The sequence below is a fragment of the Varanus komodoensis genome, unplaced genomic scaffold (assembly GCF_004798865.1).
Source record: "Varanus komodoensis strain SLA01 unplaced genomic scaffold, ASM479886v1 scaffold28, whole genome shotgun sequence".
In the NCBI taxonomy this organism is placed as follows: domain Eukaryota; kingdom Metazoa; phylum Chordata; class Lepidosauria; order Squamata; family Varanidae; genus Varanus; species Varanus komodoensis.
Window position 1 is genome coordinate 8,326,059 of NW_025335727.1, and position 18,976 is coordinate 8,345,034.

An 18,976-nucleotide genomic window follows, 5' to 3' on the forward strand; every position below is an offset into this window, starting at 1 on the left:
ACTTCTAGACTAGGACAAGGGTGCAAATTCTAGTTTTTTAATGGAAAATGGTAGTCTTAAGATTAGTAGACTGAAGAACATATGAAAGTTACCTCAAGAGGGCTGAATGCAACCATCCAGTGGTGTGTTTCCTATCCCAGCTCTACTGCTGTTTTCACCAGGGACAATTAAACTAGTTTTGCATTTCCCCAACTCATTACAGTTTGTATCGTCAAGTCGCCTTCAACGTATGGCAACCTTATGAGAGAAAGCCCTCCGGCAGCTCCATTCAGCTCTTCCAGGTTCAGGGCTGTGGCTTCCTTTATGGCGTCAACCCATCCCATACTTGGTCTTCCCTTTTGTCTTCCGCCTCCAACTTTCCCTATCATGGTTGTCTTCTCCAGGGAGTCTTGCCTTCTTATGATGTGTCTGAAGTATGGCAGCCTCAGTTTTGTCATTTTTGCTTCTAAGGAAAGCTGTCTTGATCTGACCTAGGAGCCCCTTGTTTGTCCACACCTCTAGATGGAATGAAGAAAGCCTTATGGACAGAAGGCACAGACAGCTTAGGAAGACTGCCTTGCTTCCATGTGCTGTAGTGCATTAGCAGTATTCCGCTGTGACACATCTCAAATACCTCTCACATTAGGAGGCACCACATTCTTTCTGTAGCATTGTTTTGTTAGCAACATGCTTGACATGATAAGGACAATTTGCCGGGCAACTTTGTACACCCAAAATACCTATGAGTTTTCACAAGTCAGACTTGAATTCCCGAGGGCCCATAAAAGCCAGTGAAGTCAAGTCCAGTGATTCCCTCCAACATTGGTAGCAAAACTGCCATAGAGAAAAAAGAGATGCTCACCCACCACCACATATTTTGAGATGAGGATTTTGAACCAGTGATACCAGCCTCTCAAGGCATCTCCACATGCAAGCCTTCAACTGGCTTTTCCTTAAAAAGACCTAAGGACCAGTTCAGAGATACAGCAAATTCCTCCTTATTTCCCATGGAAGTGTGCAGAGCCACCAGTTAGCGGTATGGACCAGATTCACATAAGCCTCTGGCTATGGGGCAGCATACAAATGCAATCATCAATCAATGCATGTAGAGGTGGGCAATTTGTAGATTAAAATATCTGGAGTGTCGCAACTCTTCCAAGTCCTGCCAGGATTGGCATTGTGCTGAGGCATGTTGGGAGTTGTAAGCTAAAACATCTGTTGAGCCACAAGTTGCCTGTCACCTGATGTAGAGGTTGTACGCATGTGGCAACCACAGTTATATAATGACGTGACCCTTTGTCAAATGGCTGCGATGGTGCAAATTGCTATGGCTGTGTGGTGAGCAACTGTGTGACAGTTCCAGGTCAAACAATCAGCATCTCCATGTTATGGTTGAGAGCCCTCCAGAAGCCCTTTGCATTCCCACAAATATTTACATGGGATTCTGCCAAATATCTGATTCAAATAGAAAACCGGTGTTGATTCAGTTGTGCGTATGATACGATATCCCACATTTCATAGTATTCACAGTTGGTATAAATAGCACCACAGTGTCTCAAATGTGCTTTTTAGCATCACAGGCTTAAAAATGATCATAGCAGCTTCTTTCCTGTGCATGAATGAGCACAGACACTTAGCTTTTGAATTTGCTCTATGTTGTATGCTCTCTTACTTTCATCAGGGTAAATATGTCGCTTCCTGCTGAGTTTGCATGTTGAGAAGACAGCCAATTTAAGTGCTTGTGTCTCTACTTGTTTTGGGCTGTGGGTTAATATGGTATCCTTGTTTTGTTTTTATATTTTCTTTCTCTCTTCTTTATAACTTGTGTCTCTGCAGACAACTGGGGACAAAAAACGCTCTGGCCACACAGCCAGCAATGGCTTTGCTGGCCACGTCAACCTTCCAGATTTGGTACAACAAAGTCACTCTCCTGCGGGCACACCGACCGAAGGCCTGGGCCGAGTCTCCACCCATGGTCAAGAGATGGACTCTGTGACTGAAGTATGTAGCACGATTCTCCTTGGTTAAATGCGCACTCTGTTCCCCCTTTGGTTTTATTTTGTATACATATTGACATTTTGCTCTGAAGAAGCAAGAAGCATTTGCAGTGGACTTTGTTATTCCCCTGTTTGGCTTGCAGTCTGTGATTATCATTGTAAACAAAGTCACAGTTCTTTAATAAACCTGTGTTGTTGGAAATGGGCTAAAGAGGTAAGGACAGATTTAGATAGAATCTTTCCTATCAATGATGATCATGAATCCAGACACGTAGCAGGAAACACCTCAGAAAAAGGTGCCTGTTAGTATTTTAGATCAACTTTCTGGTTTTCCCCTGTGCGATCCATGGTAATGTGCATGCTGGCATCCTTCAATATGGGGATCTACAGCATTGGCAGCATGAAGCAGTATAATAACCAAAGCAAGCCAAAATCTGGAAGACTTCCTCATGCATCATTCCCATCAATATGCTGTTGACAGGGCTATAGTATGGCCCAGTTGCACTAAGAAACCTGCTTCCTGAGCATTGTGCTTTTATTTATTTTTTAAAGCAAGAGCCCTTAGTGTTGTGAAGAGAAGGATTCACTGAAATTCCAAACAGCAAGTGAGTAAAACCTGCCAAGTCCTCAGAAGCCCTAGGTCTTGTTCAGTAAGCTTTCCAGTGACACGGCATAGTTCAGTGACCTGAATAACACCTTGCCACTCCCCAGGTCTAAGTAGGAAAAATAATGCAGATTTGCATTATTTCTACTGACATTTTTAGAGATTGTAGAATGGTCATTATTATGCCACCAGACTTTGGAAGCCAACGTATATGGTGCTTAATAAAATCTCAGAAGGGTGAGATATGTTTCTTAATGCTTGCTCCTGCACTCATTAGTTTAATCCTGCTCTTTCTCTGCTACGCAATATTGTTATCTTTCTCTGGGAAGTGTTGGTCTCAGAAAGCTTTAAGAAGAAGCAGATGTTTTCATGAGCCAGGCAATTATCTAGTATGACAGCTGCCCAACTCTTGTTTTTAACTTGGATCACAGACTTAGTTCTCACCCACATTCTTTTTTGAAATGAGTCTCAGGAAAAGGCATAAAATAGCAATAACTGAACCCCATCCCTCTTCCTATCATTACAGCCCCTAAGAGAGTTCATAAATAAAACATGCCACAGGTTGTGTAGCAAAGAAACAAGTGGTTTGGTGTTACATGAAATCCTGGCTCCACAACTATCAGGAAGAATTGAACTTTCTCTTGGAAAAATACCTTTATCTTTGTTTTTAAATGCTAACAGAGCAAGAGATTACCAAAAAAAACAACAATCTCATTATTAGGAATTCCTTATCCCTGATTTCCTACTAATCAAACTTAGTTTTCTCACACTTAGTAATCACATGGTTTGATTATCACCTTATCAACTATCTAGTCAATCATTTAACCCAATTCAGTGGCACAAAGCCACACCCCCTTGTCTCAGCTTAACAGGTAATCTGTTTTTGACAATGTAAACATCAAAAAAGGGGAGGAAAGTATAAATGAGTAATTGCTGTGCTCTGGGAGACATTTATGGTAAGATACTGGAAAAGCTATTTGTTGTTAGTTGCGAAGTTGCATCTGACCCATCCAGACCCCATGGACATGGGTACTTATTATTGATGTATCTAGGAAGGCCAACTTCTGAAGGTTTTTTTAATATTCCCAACATTTTAAGCTTTTTATTTGCCCAACATTTTGATTGGTTTTATCTTTGATTTTATCATTAATGGTTGGATGCAGTGTGTTGTTTGTTGGTGTGTAGTTTGTTGTTGTTGTTTTGTTTTTTGTAAGTTGTCCAGAGACTCTGCTGTTGGATGGCATATAAAACCTAATGATAATGAAGAGGAGGAGGAGGAGGAGAAGTTGCATATAGTTTGAAGGATCCAAATATGGATATAACAGTGCCCAGTGCACTCTCTTATCCTTGTCCAAAATCAATAAAGATCATGCTCTCATATACCTCTTCTCCCCATTCCACCCTCCTCCCATACTTCTCTTAATGCATATGGAACTATACATCTCCATATGCTAAGCCAGGCAGCTGCATATGGAGTTTCCAGATTGTCCCCAGCCACAAAAGATAATGCAGCTATTTCTGGATCAGGGCCTGTGTGTGCATGTGTGTGTCCTCATGGCATGGTGGAGATCATTGAGCTGGTAGGATCGCCCCACCATGCTCCGCAAACCATGTACCATTTGCCACACTCTTTTTCCCATTTCTTTTTGTAGTTCGTTCCCCCCACCCCACCCCAGTCTCCAAGTGGACAGACAGTAGCAGTCCCTTCAAAGTGCCCAAGCGGCACAGTAGACATACGGACTATATGTCCGCCTTTTTAAAAAGTGCCCTAAATGTGTGCTAAACTTTAAAAAGTTTTCCAGTTGGATTAAGGCAAAGGGAGGAAGAAGGGAAAACAAAGCAAAAGTGATCATGGCTCACAAAAACGGTATGGCCACACTGCCTGGGGATAATCAGCTGTAGTCCACACGTTCTGAATGACCAGAGGGGTCCTGCAACATCTATTTAAAGAATAGGGCGCGTGCAGGAGGGAGGTTCAAGTAGGATATCAGCAGGGATAAGCTTGCCACTCTCCGAGTTGGCACGGTTACTGCAGCTGCTTCACAATTCAGTCCTGGTGATGCTCTCTTGAAAGGTCTGCATTAATTAAAACATTGCATTGTAGTCCCACTTATTTGTTAGGCGTGATTTTGAGAGTGTACTTCAAAGCCTTTTCATTTTAAAGCACTGGGCAAACATCTCCAAATTTGGCACTGCCTTTCATACATTTTGAAAATGCAGAGATCCATTGAATGAGAAGAGACAGGTTGGTGAAGTGAAGGGGGCTTGGGATGCAAGTGGCAGATGGTCCTGTGTCAAGCCAAGAACTTGTCTAGGCTTGTTTTGTCACTGGGGCTTGAATGCTGCTCTTCAGGGTTTCAGATATTAGCATCTGGGCTGGCTCATCTATGCATGCATGTGCCATTATTTGCTTTCCTATCACTTGATGAAGGACAGCTGAAAGGATGGAACAATTCCACAGAAAAGCACAGTCAGTTCAGTACTGAGCATCTTGGGCCATCAAAGCAGCACTCCGAGTGAGGTTATGACTGATAGTGAAGTACTGATGTTGAGAAGATGGAAGCGCTGCCCCTGGTAGTAGGTCTGCAGTGGCTCCTTTACACATGCAACTCATTCTGCAACCATCAGCTGATGTACAAGCACATCTGAACTCACCCTTGGAGCCTTTCTGCATGAGGCACTTATTTTGCATTTCCGATTCTTCACTCATGGTAGTTTGCAGGTGCTTTCACATCATCATAATCGTTGTTGTTGTTGTTGTTGTTGTTATTATTATAACATTTCTATGCTGTCCCTTGCCGAAGCCTCGGGGTGGCTTACAACACAATAAAATACATTGAAATACAATAGAACATAATCTCCTGTTGCCTGTGATTGTTTTAGTGTTTTTGCTTTTTTCCCCCTGACAAGAAAGTGTGTGCATATGCACACATGAACATACATACATAGGACTGGCAACATGAAACCCTTCCGTATTTGTGCAATTCCACTATACCACAGCACAACCTAGTGGCTGCATAATGAGACATAGGGAAAGGTAGAGAGAAAAAACTCAGGGAAGAAACACAAGGAAAGGAGCCCATTTAACTGTCGTGAGCAGAGCGGGCTGGAGCCAGGAGTCAGACTGGATGGCCCGGGAGGCCCCTTCTGGCTCGCTCTGTTTCTGTGTTTCTATCTGCAAAGAATCCAGCGGCAGAAGCCTTAGGGAAGTGCCCAGGTAAAAGCTTCATGTCAAAAAGCCATTTGTGTCCAGGATTCCTTTATTAAAATCATCCAAAAGTGAACCTGAGTTCTTATACATGCACATAGCATTTATTGTGCTATTGAGCTAACTAACTAACCCTAACTAAGTCATACATTCTGGATGTGTGCTTTGGTGTGAAAACCTTTTTATTTGACCAATATTTTAATGTAAATCCATTTTAATTGTATATTTATTTATTTAACTTATTTTAACTATCTTATTTTTATATTCAGTCGTGGTATAACCAATTTATTTTGTTTAGGACTTATATTGTAAGTCATCCAGAGACAACAGTGATGGACCGCCTATAGAAGCCCTAAATAAATAAAAATAAATAAATAATAAAAAACAATAAACTCACCCTTCCCTCCTTCTCATTAAATCAACTGTGTATTTCATACTTTATAGTATGGCATGGGAAGCAGCACGAAAGCATCTTTTGCCCCATTTGTGGACACCAGAGTGTATCAGACTTCCCCTATAGATGAAGATGAGGATGAGGATGAGGAGTCATCTGCTACAGGTAAAAAAGGGAATATCAGAGAGAAGAAAACTACTTTGGGTACAGTAAACATGGAGCCTGTTTGTGCATGGGTTAGCTCTAAGGGAAAGCATTGGAACATCATGCAACATGCTGGCTTCTAGTCCATGGCCAGCTGGTCACATGAATCCATTGCAGTTTCCAGCTTTGGTGGCAGCATGACAAGCATCATTTTAACACACAAAAACTCAATACCTGTGTGTGCCCGGCAGATACTCATGACTGACAAGTTGTCAGTTTGGTGCCAAAATACACGGAATTTTATTGTGGCTACTGCGAGCCAAAATACTCCTGTGCCTGGATTTTAAATGCTGCTAACTCCAAAAGGTTTGCTCAGAATGCAAACACAAGCTCATTTTTATTTACAGTTTGAGCTTTTAAAAAGGATATGGGAGATAAAAGATTGCCAACAATGGCTGGATGGTAGTTCCCCACAACCAAACAGGTACCAAGGTAAAGTGGAAAGCAGCATCTTCCTTTTTTATTCTGTGAAGGAACATTTGTGTATTTATTTGGTTACAGCTGTATCTAGTCCAAGCTGCTCAGGACTTCATACATGGACCTCCTCAGCCGACTCTGATCCAAGAGCTTTCAAAACACAGACTTGCTTAGTTTCAGAGATAGAAGTTCCTCCAACAGATCAAAGCCATTATTCACATCTCTGTTCTATTATTCAGGTTGCTTGGTCTGTTCTGGTCCCACAATAGCCCCTAACTTCTAGATCCTTTGGGGCCCTACATAATTTTTACAAATACAGGCTCTTTCCTCCCTATTGTTATACTTCTGCTGGTCCCAGCACAGCATCTGTAGTTCTACTGCATAAATTATAGGGGTGACTTGCTGCAAGTGACAGCCTTCCTCATGCTTTTACCACTTGATTACAAACAAAATTCAAATAAATGTGCATGTCAGCATCGGCCCATTTCCCTGGCCAGGGGGGACTTTGCAATGGAGAGTGGAGCTGTCAGGGAGCTTCTCTTCAGCAGTGATGTACTTCAAATGGAGGGCTTTTTCTGTGAATTGGAGGCTTCACTCTTTCCTGGTTTTCAGCCAGGCCTTGATCTGTTGTTATGTGTTCTCTCTTCTTCCCAAGTCAAGAGACAAGTAGCTAGCTGGGCACTTCAGCATTGCCTGCGGAGCTCCTTTCTGGTGTTTTGTTTCTTTGTTTCTGAAGACCTTGGGATCACAAGGCTTGGGGTGAGGATGTCCAAAAGCCTGCCTGGAGCCCTCTGGTCCTGCAGCTATCATGCCTTGATCTGTAGACACTTCAGGGTCATTTGGTGTTTTGGCAGAAAGGGATTCCTGCCCCCCACCCCATTTATCCTTTGACCCCCAAGTTCCACATGTGGCAGGGCTAAACCCTGGCAGTGTCAAAGCTCATGAGCAGGCATTTATTGAAGAACTAAATAAATACAAATGGAAAATGTGAAAGACATTGCTAAAAAGGATAGGTTGAATTTATGACATTTGCCAATTAAAAGTGTAACATACCTCCATATTTGAGAGTCATTTTTTCTTGATACATTTTTCAAATGCTGAAATGTTTAAGCAACTTCTAAAAATGCTTTAATGATGAAGCAAAAAGCATAATGGATCACAAAATGCAGTGGAAGAAATGTCTCATATTCTTGTTCACAACAAATAATTCCATAGGTGGTATCCCATCATGTGCTCACACTGCCACATTCTACACAGTATTCCTACTAACAGCAGAGGGAAGAACTGCATTTTTCTAGGAAACAAAAATACTGTTTGACTGCTCGGGAGACGGCAGCACCTCTGCAATAGAAGCGCCTTCCTAAGGGAAAACGTGACATAACTCTGAATGTATTGACTGGGGTGGAAACCTAAATTATAAACTGCAAAAACTCAGGATTTTCAAACTATCACTGAATACTCATCAAAGATTGACAGATGAATACTATGAATTGTTTCATTAGTTTTTATGTTTTAATTTTCTGTATACTGCCCCTCTACAAATTTGGTTCAAGGGCAACTTTGTACACCGTTTACAACTGAAGTGTCACTGGAAAGTAAATCAGTATCTTCTTCCTGGTTTCAATGTTTCTGTTATGCTACTAGTAGGGAGCTGTTTCCCCCTGATTTCTTCCCTCAGAATCCCAGTGACGTGTGGGTAGATGGGGCCAGTGATAATGTTCCTTCTTTCTCTGGCTTTGCACTCTCTGGGCTCGAGCTGACTTTCACATAAGAAGAAGCCACACAGTGCTATTTCGCTGAAGTAGTTCCATCTATACATTGCCAGAGAAGTGTGGAGAAAAGCCAGAGGAAACCTTTCTCGCACCATTCTAGAAATGTATGAATTGGCCCTTTAGTAGCTGACAAAAGCTCTCTTATGTATTTGCCAGAGCTGCTTATGGCAGGTTTCTTTTTCCCAGCATTGTTTACTAGCGAGCTGCTGAGGCAAGAACAGGCCAAACTTAACGAAGCAAGAAAAATTTCAGTAGTCAACGTGAATCCCACCAACATTCGTCCTCATAGTGACACACCAGAGATCCGAAAGTACAAGAAACGCTTCAATTCAGAAATTCTTTGTGCTGCTCTCTGGGGTATGTGTTCATTATCTTTGTAAAAAATTAAAATGAAATCTGCATGCTAAGAGAAAGTAAATAATAGTTCTGTTCAAAAGATAATAGGTCAATGCATCTGCTTACACTGACTCTCTTATAAGGTAGAAGGAAGCCCAGGGACAGAAGGCAGAACATTCTGTACTGCAAGCAAGATGCTTAATAGTCCATTAACATCTGTGTCCATAAATTTAAATAGGCATCCCATAAATAGGTGTGTTCGGATGTCACATTAGTTACTAGAAAGGTAACACATAAATAAACACCTTGTACACTGGCTGAAATGGATGGTGTTTACATTTTAAAGGCACTGCTTTAGAGAAGGCTGCACACAAACTCCCTAGTCCAGAGGTTTCAGCTGCACATCTTTTAGGGCTGACCTTATCATGGCATGGAGTGAGGCAGCTGCCTCAAGTGGTAAATTAAAGGTTGCATTAAAGAGCAAAAACCCAACAGAAGGTGCCATTTAGATTCCATAAGCTTGGGCAAAAATGTCTTGGTCCAGCCCTGTGGACATGAATCGACAAGGAGCTAGCACTGGTTATTGAGTAATGAATTTCCTAAGTCAGAGGTGCAGAATTTGTTGTTACATTACAGTACTTCTCATCTCTAACCATTACATGTCTGGGGCTGGTGGGAGTTGCCATCCAACAACTTCCACAGGCAGCTTACCTGGATTGCAGCTTACCTGCAACCAAAGGATTGCACTGGGCTCATTTCATTGATTTCAGACTGTTATGTTAAATAATAAATACTTTTAATCCACTAATAAGTGTCCCTGGTGAATTAGGAAGTGCATTTTTTAAAAAATAGTTGCCCATCCCTTCTAGTTAGTCCTTTTCATGCTTGATGAAAGCACTGTTGTTGATCTAGATCCTGTGTTCATCAGCCCCCTCTGCTTGCTCACTGCTCAGGTGTCAACCTACTGGTGGGAACAGAGAATGGACTTATGCTGCTGGATCGGAGTGGACAAGGGAAGGTGTACAATCTAATCAACAGGAGGCGGTTCCAACAGATGGATGTGCTAGAAGGACTCAATGTCCTTGTAACTATCTCAGGTACAGCCATGAGCTTGTAGCAGTGCTTCTGCTTTGTTCCTGGTTTCCATCTGCCCAGTCTTGCATTTCTCCCTCCAGCAAAAGCCAAGGTTTGTTTTGCATTTACATCGTAAAAAGAAGCCAGGAGAGAAAGAAGAAACTTGCATTATCCTATGCTTATGACTAGACACTTTGGCTAAAACTCTAGGTTTCTTTTCAGTACATGCAAGAGGGGTGATTTTATATTGACTCCCCTATCTGCATCTCCCCAACACTTGCATACAGTATATTTCACAACATAGCTAAATGTCCCCCAATGTCCAGGAGCAGATCCTTAGGAGGATACAAGGTGGTACCATACCAGGTGGCTACCTGACTGCTTCCACCACCCTTTAGCCCAGTCAACATGCTTGTTTCAGTGGATCCCCCTTTTGTGGTGCAAACTGTAGGCCCAGGGCTATTGATCCGGAGTGAGACCTCAGCAAGGGGCAAAGAGTTTTAAAAAACCTCTCCCAGTTCTGATCCAGAATGAGAAGGAATAATGGCAATTATTTTTGTTGTTGTTGTTGTTGTTGTTGTTGTTGTTTTTAAAGAGTAATAAAACCAACCTGCTTCTAAGGCCAGCTGTACAGGAAAGCTAACTTGTAGATTGGCTCCAAGAGCAAGCTTTTGCCACATTTAGTAGACTGCTCCCTGCACGCTGTCCGTGGTCCTGAAAAACCGACTCCAACCATTCTAATTCTGAAGAATTCTGATGAACCCTGTTCATTCCCTGTCTGTCCCCATCTCCCCCAGACTGTTTGCCAGCCTCACTCCCTCTTGACCAATCCTCAGGCTATAATCTGCCAAGAGAGAACAGGCATCTGAAATCACAACAGCCCAGGGGAGCTAGTTAGCCTACCCCCAATTTCTGTGTTGTAATTCTTTGAAAACTGTAACCATGCCGACATTCATGCTTAGTTAGGGTGACCAATTTCATATGCATGTTTACACAGCAAAGGCATTGTTTTTATTCCTGTAGTAGAGGTTGCCATGTTTTTCACACAGCTAACAGCCTTTAGTCTATTTATACCCAGCCCTTAAGTCTGAAAGACTTCCACCCTCCAGGTAGCCAAAAATAACAACAACAGCAACAACAAAAGCATAATTATAAAACATTTGGCATAGAGGAATTCTGCAGGTACACATACACATTCAGAAAGAAGCTTCACTTATAAACCTTCAGTTTAGGTACAAAATGAAAATTCCACTTAATATTCCAAAAATTAGCTTTTCTAAACGTAATATTCCAACATACAAGCTGGCACCAGGCAGTGTATAAATAATATGAATGACATGGAAGCAGCAAAAAACTATGCAGTCGAGTTGGTTTCTGTAACTGATCAAATGGTAGATTGTTGGTTTAAAATGAACTTCCATGTTTCAACAGGAAAGAAGAACAAACTACGAGTTTATTATCTTTCATGGTTAAGGAACAGAATATTACACAATGACCCAGAGGTAGAAAAGAAGCAAGGTTGGATCACTGTTGGAGATCTAGAAGGCTGCATACATTATAAAGTCGGTAAGTGCTGTACCGTATGTGTAGGTGCAGCTTCACTCCAAGAGGAAGCTCTTTAGTGCTGAGCATGCCATTCACCTACCACTCAAAAGCTGTGAGAATCCCCATGTTGATCCTTCCTAGTCCCAGCAGTTATTTTAATCCTATAGTCTGAGGTCTAGAAGGCTCAGTCTTGGGGACGCCGTCAAAGAACTCTAAAACAGTGACTGTTACATGCTATCCTTGATACCATATTCCACTAATACCTTCCCTATAACAGCTGTAGAGGAAATAGTCACCTAGGGTGCAGTTATTTTAGTCCTATAGGGAGGGTTCCAGTGGAACATGGTATCAATGAGATTAGATAAACTGTAGATAAAAAGCCTAGAGAAGAAGCCCAGAGATATGAAACACCTGAAATCAGTCTGAACCACCTTGGAAATCCATCTGCTGGTTTTTGGTATAGAGCAAGAAGGTTTCAGTAGAGCTTCCTCAAGGTAAATCATTCCATTTGAGTAAATTGCATGTTTTAGCATTTTATTTTCTTTCAATTTTAGTGAAATATGAGAGAATCAAGTTCTTGGTGATTGCCTTAAAGAATGCTGTAGAAATATATGCTTGGGCTCCTAAACCATATCACAAGTTCATGGCATTTAAGGTATGTTATAAAATATTAGCATTTTCCATACATTTATAGAAACTTTTATAAAGAATAAGAAAATCCGGCATTTGCTTCTTTTATGTATCCAGTTGTAGCATAGCAGAGAATTAAAACCCATCTATGGTTTGAATATGGGTTTTGAGGAGTGTCTAATCTTTTTCTCAAACAAAAAATGACCATTCTGGGATTTGAATTCTTCTGAAGCTTGGATTAAATACAAATTAGGTCGCATTTATGGCCCTCCCAACCATACCTGCAGTCCCTAAACTCTCCTTCCCTGCAAGTAGGAGCTGAGGGAGTGCTCCAGCCATGGGAAGTGGCAAAAATACTCTCTTCCCTTTCCTCCTTTCTAGCACTTGGTGCACTGCATAGGAGAACTTATGGGGATATGACGTGCTTATTGGGTTTGCCTCAGGAGCATCTGCAGTAGACCATTTAATATTGCAGGACTCACCCCCTAGGCAGGCTGCCATGGATCTGATGTTTAAACATCTTCTTCAAACTCATCTCATTCACGCAAGCTTTCTTTGAAGTGTGCCCCAACCAACTGTGGTTTGTAACACACAGCAGAGTGTGCAATTTTGCTGCTGATTAATTTTGTATGGGGTTGTTTTATTGAAATATGTATGTTTGTTTTCATGGTATTCTTTTTATATTCACTGCTTCGATACTTCTTGGGATGTGGTACATGCACTTGAAAAATAAATACCAGGACAAAAATGATCAGTAGTTTTTGAAAAATGGAGTTTTCCTTTGGGGAAAACTCCAAGATTTCATTCATCCAATGATTGGAATGACCTCATTGTTGGAGAACTTGCTACAGCACACTTAAGGAATTTGGTATTTATTATTACTATCGAACATACCTAAAAACTGACTGAAGGAATTCTTAAAGTCTTTTGCAGATCTCCAGCACAAACCATTGCTTGTTGACCTCACCGTAGAAGAAGGGCAGCGGTTAAAGGTCATCTTTGGCTCGCACACTGGCTTCCATGTTATTGATGTGGATTCGGGGAATTCTTATGATATCTATATACCATCTCATGTGAGTCTGAGGCAACATGATGGTACTGCACAAACTGGATTATATAGCCTGCAATGATTTAAAAAGCGGGTCTCTTTTGGATGCACTACTATGAAATGAGGACAATTATATGGCATTTAGCTATGATTATTAATAAATTGATCCATACCCTCTGGAGAAACTTTGTTTCAGGTGCTATCATCAAAGGACATTTGTTTGCACAGGACATGTAGGAATTTTTTGGTAGATGAAGCTCAGCTTTAGAATACTTTGCTCCAGCAAACCCATCAGGCTACTTTGCTTTATACCTTGTCACAGTAAAATGAAGGCTTTGTTATTTTCCTTTTAATTTACAAGGCATTTATTTCTTCAGATTGTCACAGCAATTGGAAATCCTTTAGGCCTTTCAGCTGTTGGAAGAATTTGTAATGCTGCTGTTTTAATTGGAGTATATATTTATTTTTCTCCCTTTTGCTATTAAAATACTTTAAAATATTTTTGTATTCAAACTGCTTTGAGCAGACTTTTGCAGATTGGCATTATAAATATTTCAGAGATGAATACAATTAAGCAGACAGATATAAGCCAATGTAACCCCATTGATATCAATGGATTAAAACTGGTTTATACTCAAAAGTAATTCATCAGTGGTCACACAAAGGGTTCTACATCCCACAAGCTGTTCATACCATGCCAGGTATGTTTTGTGGCTGACCCAGTGCTTGATAAACCTCCAATTCTGTGAGCGAACCATGATACGAGCTTTGGTAACTACTTACCGTGCTATAGAATATGATTGTATGCCTTGAGCAGTTCAGGAACTGCAAATTGTGCAGGCTAAATTTAATGGAGTTATGAATTGGTAGTGTGATGTTGGTCTAATAATCCCAAGAGAAGGTGGCATATACCAAAGAGCATTGGTCCTTTTTTCTTGACCTGCAAACTTGCTTTAATAGTGGTTTTGGGGGGGGGTTCTGTTCTATACACAGATTCAGGGCAATATCACGCCTCACGCCATTGTCATCTTGCCCAAAACGGATGGAATGGAGATGCTTGTGTGCTATGAGGATGAAGGGGTATACGTTAATACCTATGGACGCATAACAAAAGACGTGGTACTCCAGTGGGGAGAAATGCCCACTTCAGTGGGTATGTCAGTTCTTCCTCTTCTCCTTAGCTATTTATACACTGAGAGTGAGGTGAAAATTCTAAGATGGAGTTGGTTATTTTTCTAGATAATTTCATCCTCTGTGGTTCAGATGATGGAACCTGGATGGCCGCCAGTGGCTTGAGTTTTCAATCTTAGGACATTTTCATTGGTAGCTTCCTACCAGGTGTGACATATGGGAAAACCTGCTTTAGTCTGAATTCAGTAAGAATATATTGCCTTTTATGTTGTTATTTTATTTTTTGACAGCCTACATCCACTCAAATCAAATAATGGGCTGGGGTGAGAAAGCTATCGAGATACGTTCAGTGGAGACAGGACATTTGGATGGTGTATTTATGCACAAGCGTGCTCAGCGGTTAAAATTTCTATGTGAAAGAAATGATAAGGTAAGTCTGCTTTCAGAGTTACTCAAGTGCAGAGCAAGTGCCTGTAACTCCCTGAGACTGTCTAGATCATCTTGAAATCAAATCTGGTGGATTTCATTAATGTACTTTGTCACTGAATGCTTTGGCTGAATTCAACTTAGTATCAAAGTAAGTCATGGGGTGATCTAAAAGGCAAGGAAACCAGCAGGCAATTGGTCATTTAGAAAGGATTCTCAGTAAGGAGGAAATCAGGCTAAAGCAGGAGTGGTCAAGATGCAAGCAAAGATCAAAGCACAGTTAATCAGTCAGGTGTGCTAAGCAGTTCAGAAGCAGAGAGGCAGGACTCCACGGTTCAGCAGAACAAAGGGTCAATCAAGGCAGGAGCCAAAAAAGCAAGGCAAAAACCATTGGAGCTGAGGTAATGGCATTGTTTCCTGCACTGCTGAAGGTTTATATTGCCAGAGCCTCCTGAACCCTACTCAGGGCTCAGCTGTAGTGAATCATAGCCCTTTGGCAAAAGTATACCCAGGAGGAATCATTTCCTCTTTCGTAGTTGAACAGTCCTTCTCAAAGTGACGGTGGTCCTATGGTTAGAGATGCGTGAGGAATCCATTCAGGGGTGAAAAATCCATCATAATCCCTGGGCTCAGCTAGCCAGACTCTGGGCCGCTACAAAGCAGCCCTGAATCCCAGTTCCTGGCAAGTGTGCCCAGCGTGTGTGGTTGCTTGCCAGGAATTGAGCCCCATGCACTCCACAAGCAGCATCCCTCTCCCATGTCAGATGTAACTGCTGTTTGGGCAGCTGCATCCAACGCTAGAGAAGGCTGGTTGTGAGGGGCTCACCAGGAAAGGATCCCCACATGACCACAAGCAGTTCCACTCTCCTGTGCCAAGTGCAGTCTCCATTCGGGCAGCTGCACAAGGAGCTTACCAGGAAAGGAACCCCACACAAGGAGCCTCAGTAGCAGCGTCCTTCTGTGCTGCCTGCAGCTGCCATTTGGGCTGATGCCCCTGAGACAGAAGCAGGTTGCTGGTTGCACAACCAGGGCTCCTCAAGTGTTCACAGACTTCCTCTTGCCTTGGCTCACTTCAGAAGACCAGGCCAAGCACAAGAGGAAGCCCAGGATGCTGGGAGACTGATTCTCGGGTTTCTCCCAGGGGTTGCTTATCTTGTATGACAGAGTCCTCTGCCCCTTTCAGAATGGACCTGCAGCCACCTCCACCAAGGACCTTGGGTTCTTCTGGTCTTCTGAATAATCTGCTTGGCTAATCTGGGGCACTCTTGGTCTCTGAGTACTCTTGTTCCTCCTCTGAAGAGGATTCCTCCAGTGGGGCAAAGAAAGTTATACAGATATGATCACCCTAACCCTAACCCTGACTGAAAGCAGTTTGAGTTCCACTGCTTCCACTGGAACAGAGTATCTTCTAGCTCTTCTGCCCCGTCACCCTTTCCCAGAGAGTTTCCTCATTTTCCCTTTCTTCAGGATTCTCTTCTTCTGCCTCAGCTTGCTGTTCCACTTCTAGCTCTTAGGTGTTGCAGATCCACCACCCTGTCTAAAAATGCTTCATCTTTTATTTCCTTGAGGGTGGACACTTGCTGCTCTAGTGCTCTCACCTTTTCTTTTAACAGAGCTACTAGCTTGCACTTGTTGCATGTGTAGGCCACGTTGCCCTCAGGCAGGAAAACAGACATTGCACAGACATTGCAGGTCACTACCGCTGGAGAGTCTTCTTGGTCCATTCTTTCTGCTACCTTTTTGATTCCACCTTGTTGGGCCTGCTGTAAAAACCAGTGCTTTCTCCTGTCTTCATCGAAGGTTAACAACACTGTCCTACCAGTAAATGAGAGTGTGTTAACAGGAAGAAAATGGAGGGAGGGGGCAGACTAGGGCAGGGAAGAAACAAAAAGAAAAGAAAAATTTAAAGCAATTCAGAATAGTTTGAATTTTGCTGAAGTATCTGGCTCAGTGATTTTCACCACTTGTTGGAAAGTGCAAACATCCTTTAAAATCTTTTGGGGTGGGAAAAATTGGACCATGCAGCTTCCATCTTCTTTTACTTACAATACCACTAGAAATTATGCTATTTAGTACCTACATTTAGTACACAAGTGCTTTTAAGTTCTACTAACTAAAATGTACCCAACAGTAGTTTATTAATCCCAGTCATTAAAACCTAGCTTAAATAAGACAATTCTAAAGTGTTGCTTCAATATGATCAGACTCTGGTCTTGCCAATTATGTTGAATAATACCAATAATGTCTCTAGGCTTGCCCTCCTCATGAGAAGGGCAATGTCAAGATGCTTAACCTTAGAAAACTCTTGTGATAACTACCCACTGAAAAAAAATTCCTGCAGAAGACCCAATACACTGGACCTACCCAAACATGCTATTTAGTAAAGTTCTAACTATGGAGAAGTGGATAATTCTGTTTGGATTTGAGTTATACCATAACCAGCCCAAACCCTGGGGTTATTATATATTCATATAATTCATCTTGTTTTGTAAAAGTGTTGTGCGCCTTTGAGATAAGAACTGCAATATAATAGTTAAAGAAAATGCATTAACAAGTTAGGAAGCTAAAACAAACACATATCCGATTTTTAAATATATGTAATGATCTTACAATTCAATAAATTGGGTTATTTGCCTCCCACACAGGTATTTTTTGCATCAGTGAGATCCGGAGGAAGTAGCCAAGTTTTTTTCATGACCCTCAACAGAAATTCCATGATGAACTGGTAACAAAAGGGCACTCAGTGCTTACGTGGATTCATATATTTTTTAATGTTAATCAACATTGGAACCTGTGGACAGATGCTGTAGAAACAGGTGGAGAAGATATTGTGGAACATGTTGCTTCCTTCTGTGAACACACTCACACTCACACAGACACACTCCAAGAATACGACACACATTTCCTGTTGTGGTTTAGGAATGGAGTATAATCAAGATCACAAGAATGCAACACTGTATTTGGGCAGAAATGGACAAGGCCACAAGAGATTTAGCAGAATAAATCTCTTTGAGGTCATAAGATTAAGCTGTGATAGAGTCGGTTATACAGTTTTTTGGGTTTTTAAAAGAATTTCCTTTTTCCTTGTCCCTCTCTTTGTACGAATGGGGACAGATCTAAGTGTCAAACAAAGTCTCTGTTTTTAATTTTGTCTGCCTGCTAGCATTGACTATATAGTATGTTGTAAGGTTACCAATTAAAACTGGTGAGAGACAGCACAATAAATGTACCATTTGATCTTTGTGTTGAAGACCCTAACCACAAAACTGGCTAAACTTTTGCCTTTACCAACATTTCTGTGTTATTTTTACAATCAGGTCGACAAATTCCAAATGCGAGTATTTGAGAGATTTTTCCCCTTTCTTTTGGGAAATCAATCCTAAATGGCTTAACAAACTAGCCTTACGCTATAATGCAGTTATGGTACAATTTTTTTGTTGTCAACCTGTCAGTCCATACTTTACGGATTTTTCACATAATGGTGCTCATTGAGAGGAACAGCAGTGCCATCCTTGTCAATCATTCCCAGTGTTGGCCTTACTATTATCTTGCCTTTTGAAGCTGTAAGATGAAAGGTATTACCGTGAAACTGCAGGCAGAGACATGAATTGAGATACAGCAACACTCTGAAGACTGGTGACAGAGTGCACTTAACTGCTTTGTGAATGAGGCATCTCACTCAAATGCATTTAGTCTGGATCCTACCTACTCTGCGCAGTTGTGCTTTGCTTTCTGGGGCATGATCTTTGTAGATACTGGCTTTTTTCTTTCCTCCTTTAAAATCACCAGGAGCCAACAAAATTTAAACCTTGACAAACTGGGAGTCCCAAATATTGGTGGACACTTTTTGTTTGATGGTGTCCTGTTCTGAATATGAAAAAATTTTCATGAAATCTTCATCCGTTGGTGCAAACAATAGGAACATTGGAAGAGTATGATATAGCAGATTGGAAGGAAGGCTTGGTTGGCCAGGAATCTGACATTTAGATTCATCATTTAGCTTCCCTCCTTTGCTGCCCACTTATATAATGAACACCAATATGCGCGCAGAACTGTGTATGTAATTAGTTTGGGTTTACCTGTGTCCTTATATGCTTTGTTATAATTATTTCCTATTTTCAGTATTTATGTGCAACATTTCTACTATCACCAAGCATGGATTCCCCCATTGGTCTGTGGATGTAACATAATTGGATCTGTGTTGCTGTTTT

General features: G+C 41.5%; 1 protein-coding gene across 5 annotated transcripts in view; it reads left to right on the forward strand.

The window, feature by feature from the left end:
- Window positions 1-17,986, forward strand: part of TNIK (TRAF2 and NCK interacting kinase) — a 303,045-nt gene extending 285,059 nt beyond the window's left edge. For 4 of the 5 annotated variants that reach the window (XM_044434575.1, XM_044434576.1, XM_044434578.1 and 1 more), the window contains 10 exons: window positions 1,816-1,980; window positions 6,233-6,347; window positions 8,762-8,932; window positions 9,865-10,008; window positions 11,417-11,551; window positions 12,085-12,185; window positions 13,084-13,233; window positions 14,202-14,361; window positions 14,630-14,769; window positions 17,411-17,986. In XM_044434575.1, coding sequence (XP_044290510.1) covers window positions 1,816-1,980; window positions 6,233-6,347; window positions 8,762-8,932; window positions 9,865-10,008; window positions 11,417-11,551; window positions 12,085-12,185; window positions 13,084-13,233; window positions 14,202-14,361; window positions 14,630-14,769; window positions 17,411-17,494 — 1,365 coding nt within the window. In that variant the 3' untranslated portion in view covers window positions 17,495-17,986. The remainder of the gene's footprint in view (window positions 1-1,815; window positions 1,981-6,232; window positions 6,348-8,761; window positions 8,933-9,864; window positions 10,009-11,416; window positions 11,552-12,084; window positions 12,186-13,083; window positions 13,234-14,201; window positions 14,362-14,629; window positions 14,770-17,410) is intronic. The other variant, XR_006415147.1, reaches the window with a different exon arrangement.
- Window positions 17,987-18,976: the final 990 nt, after the last annotated feature.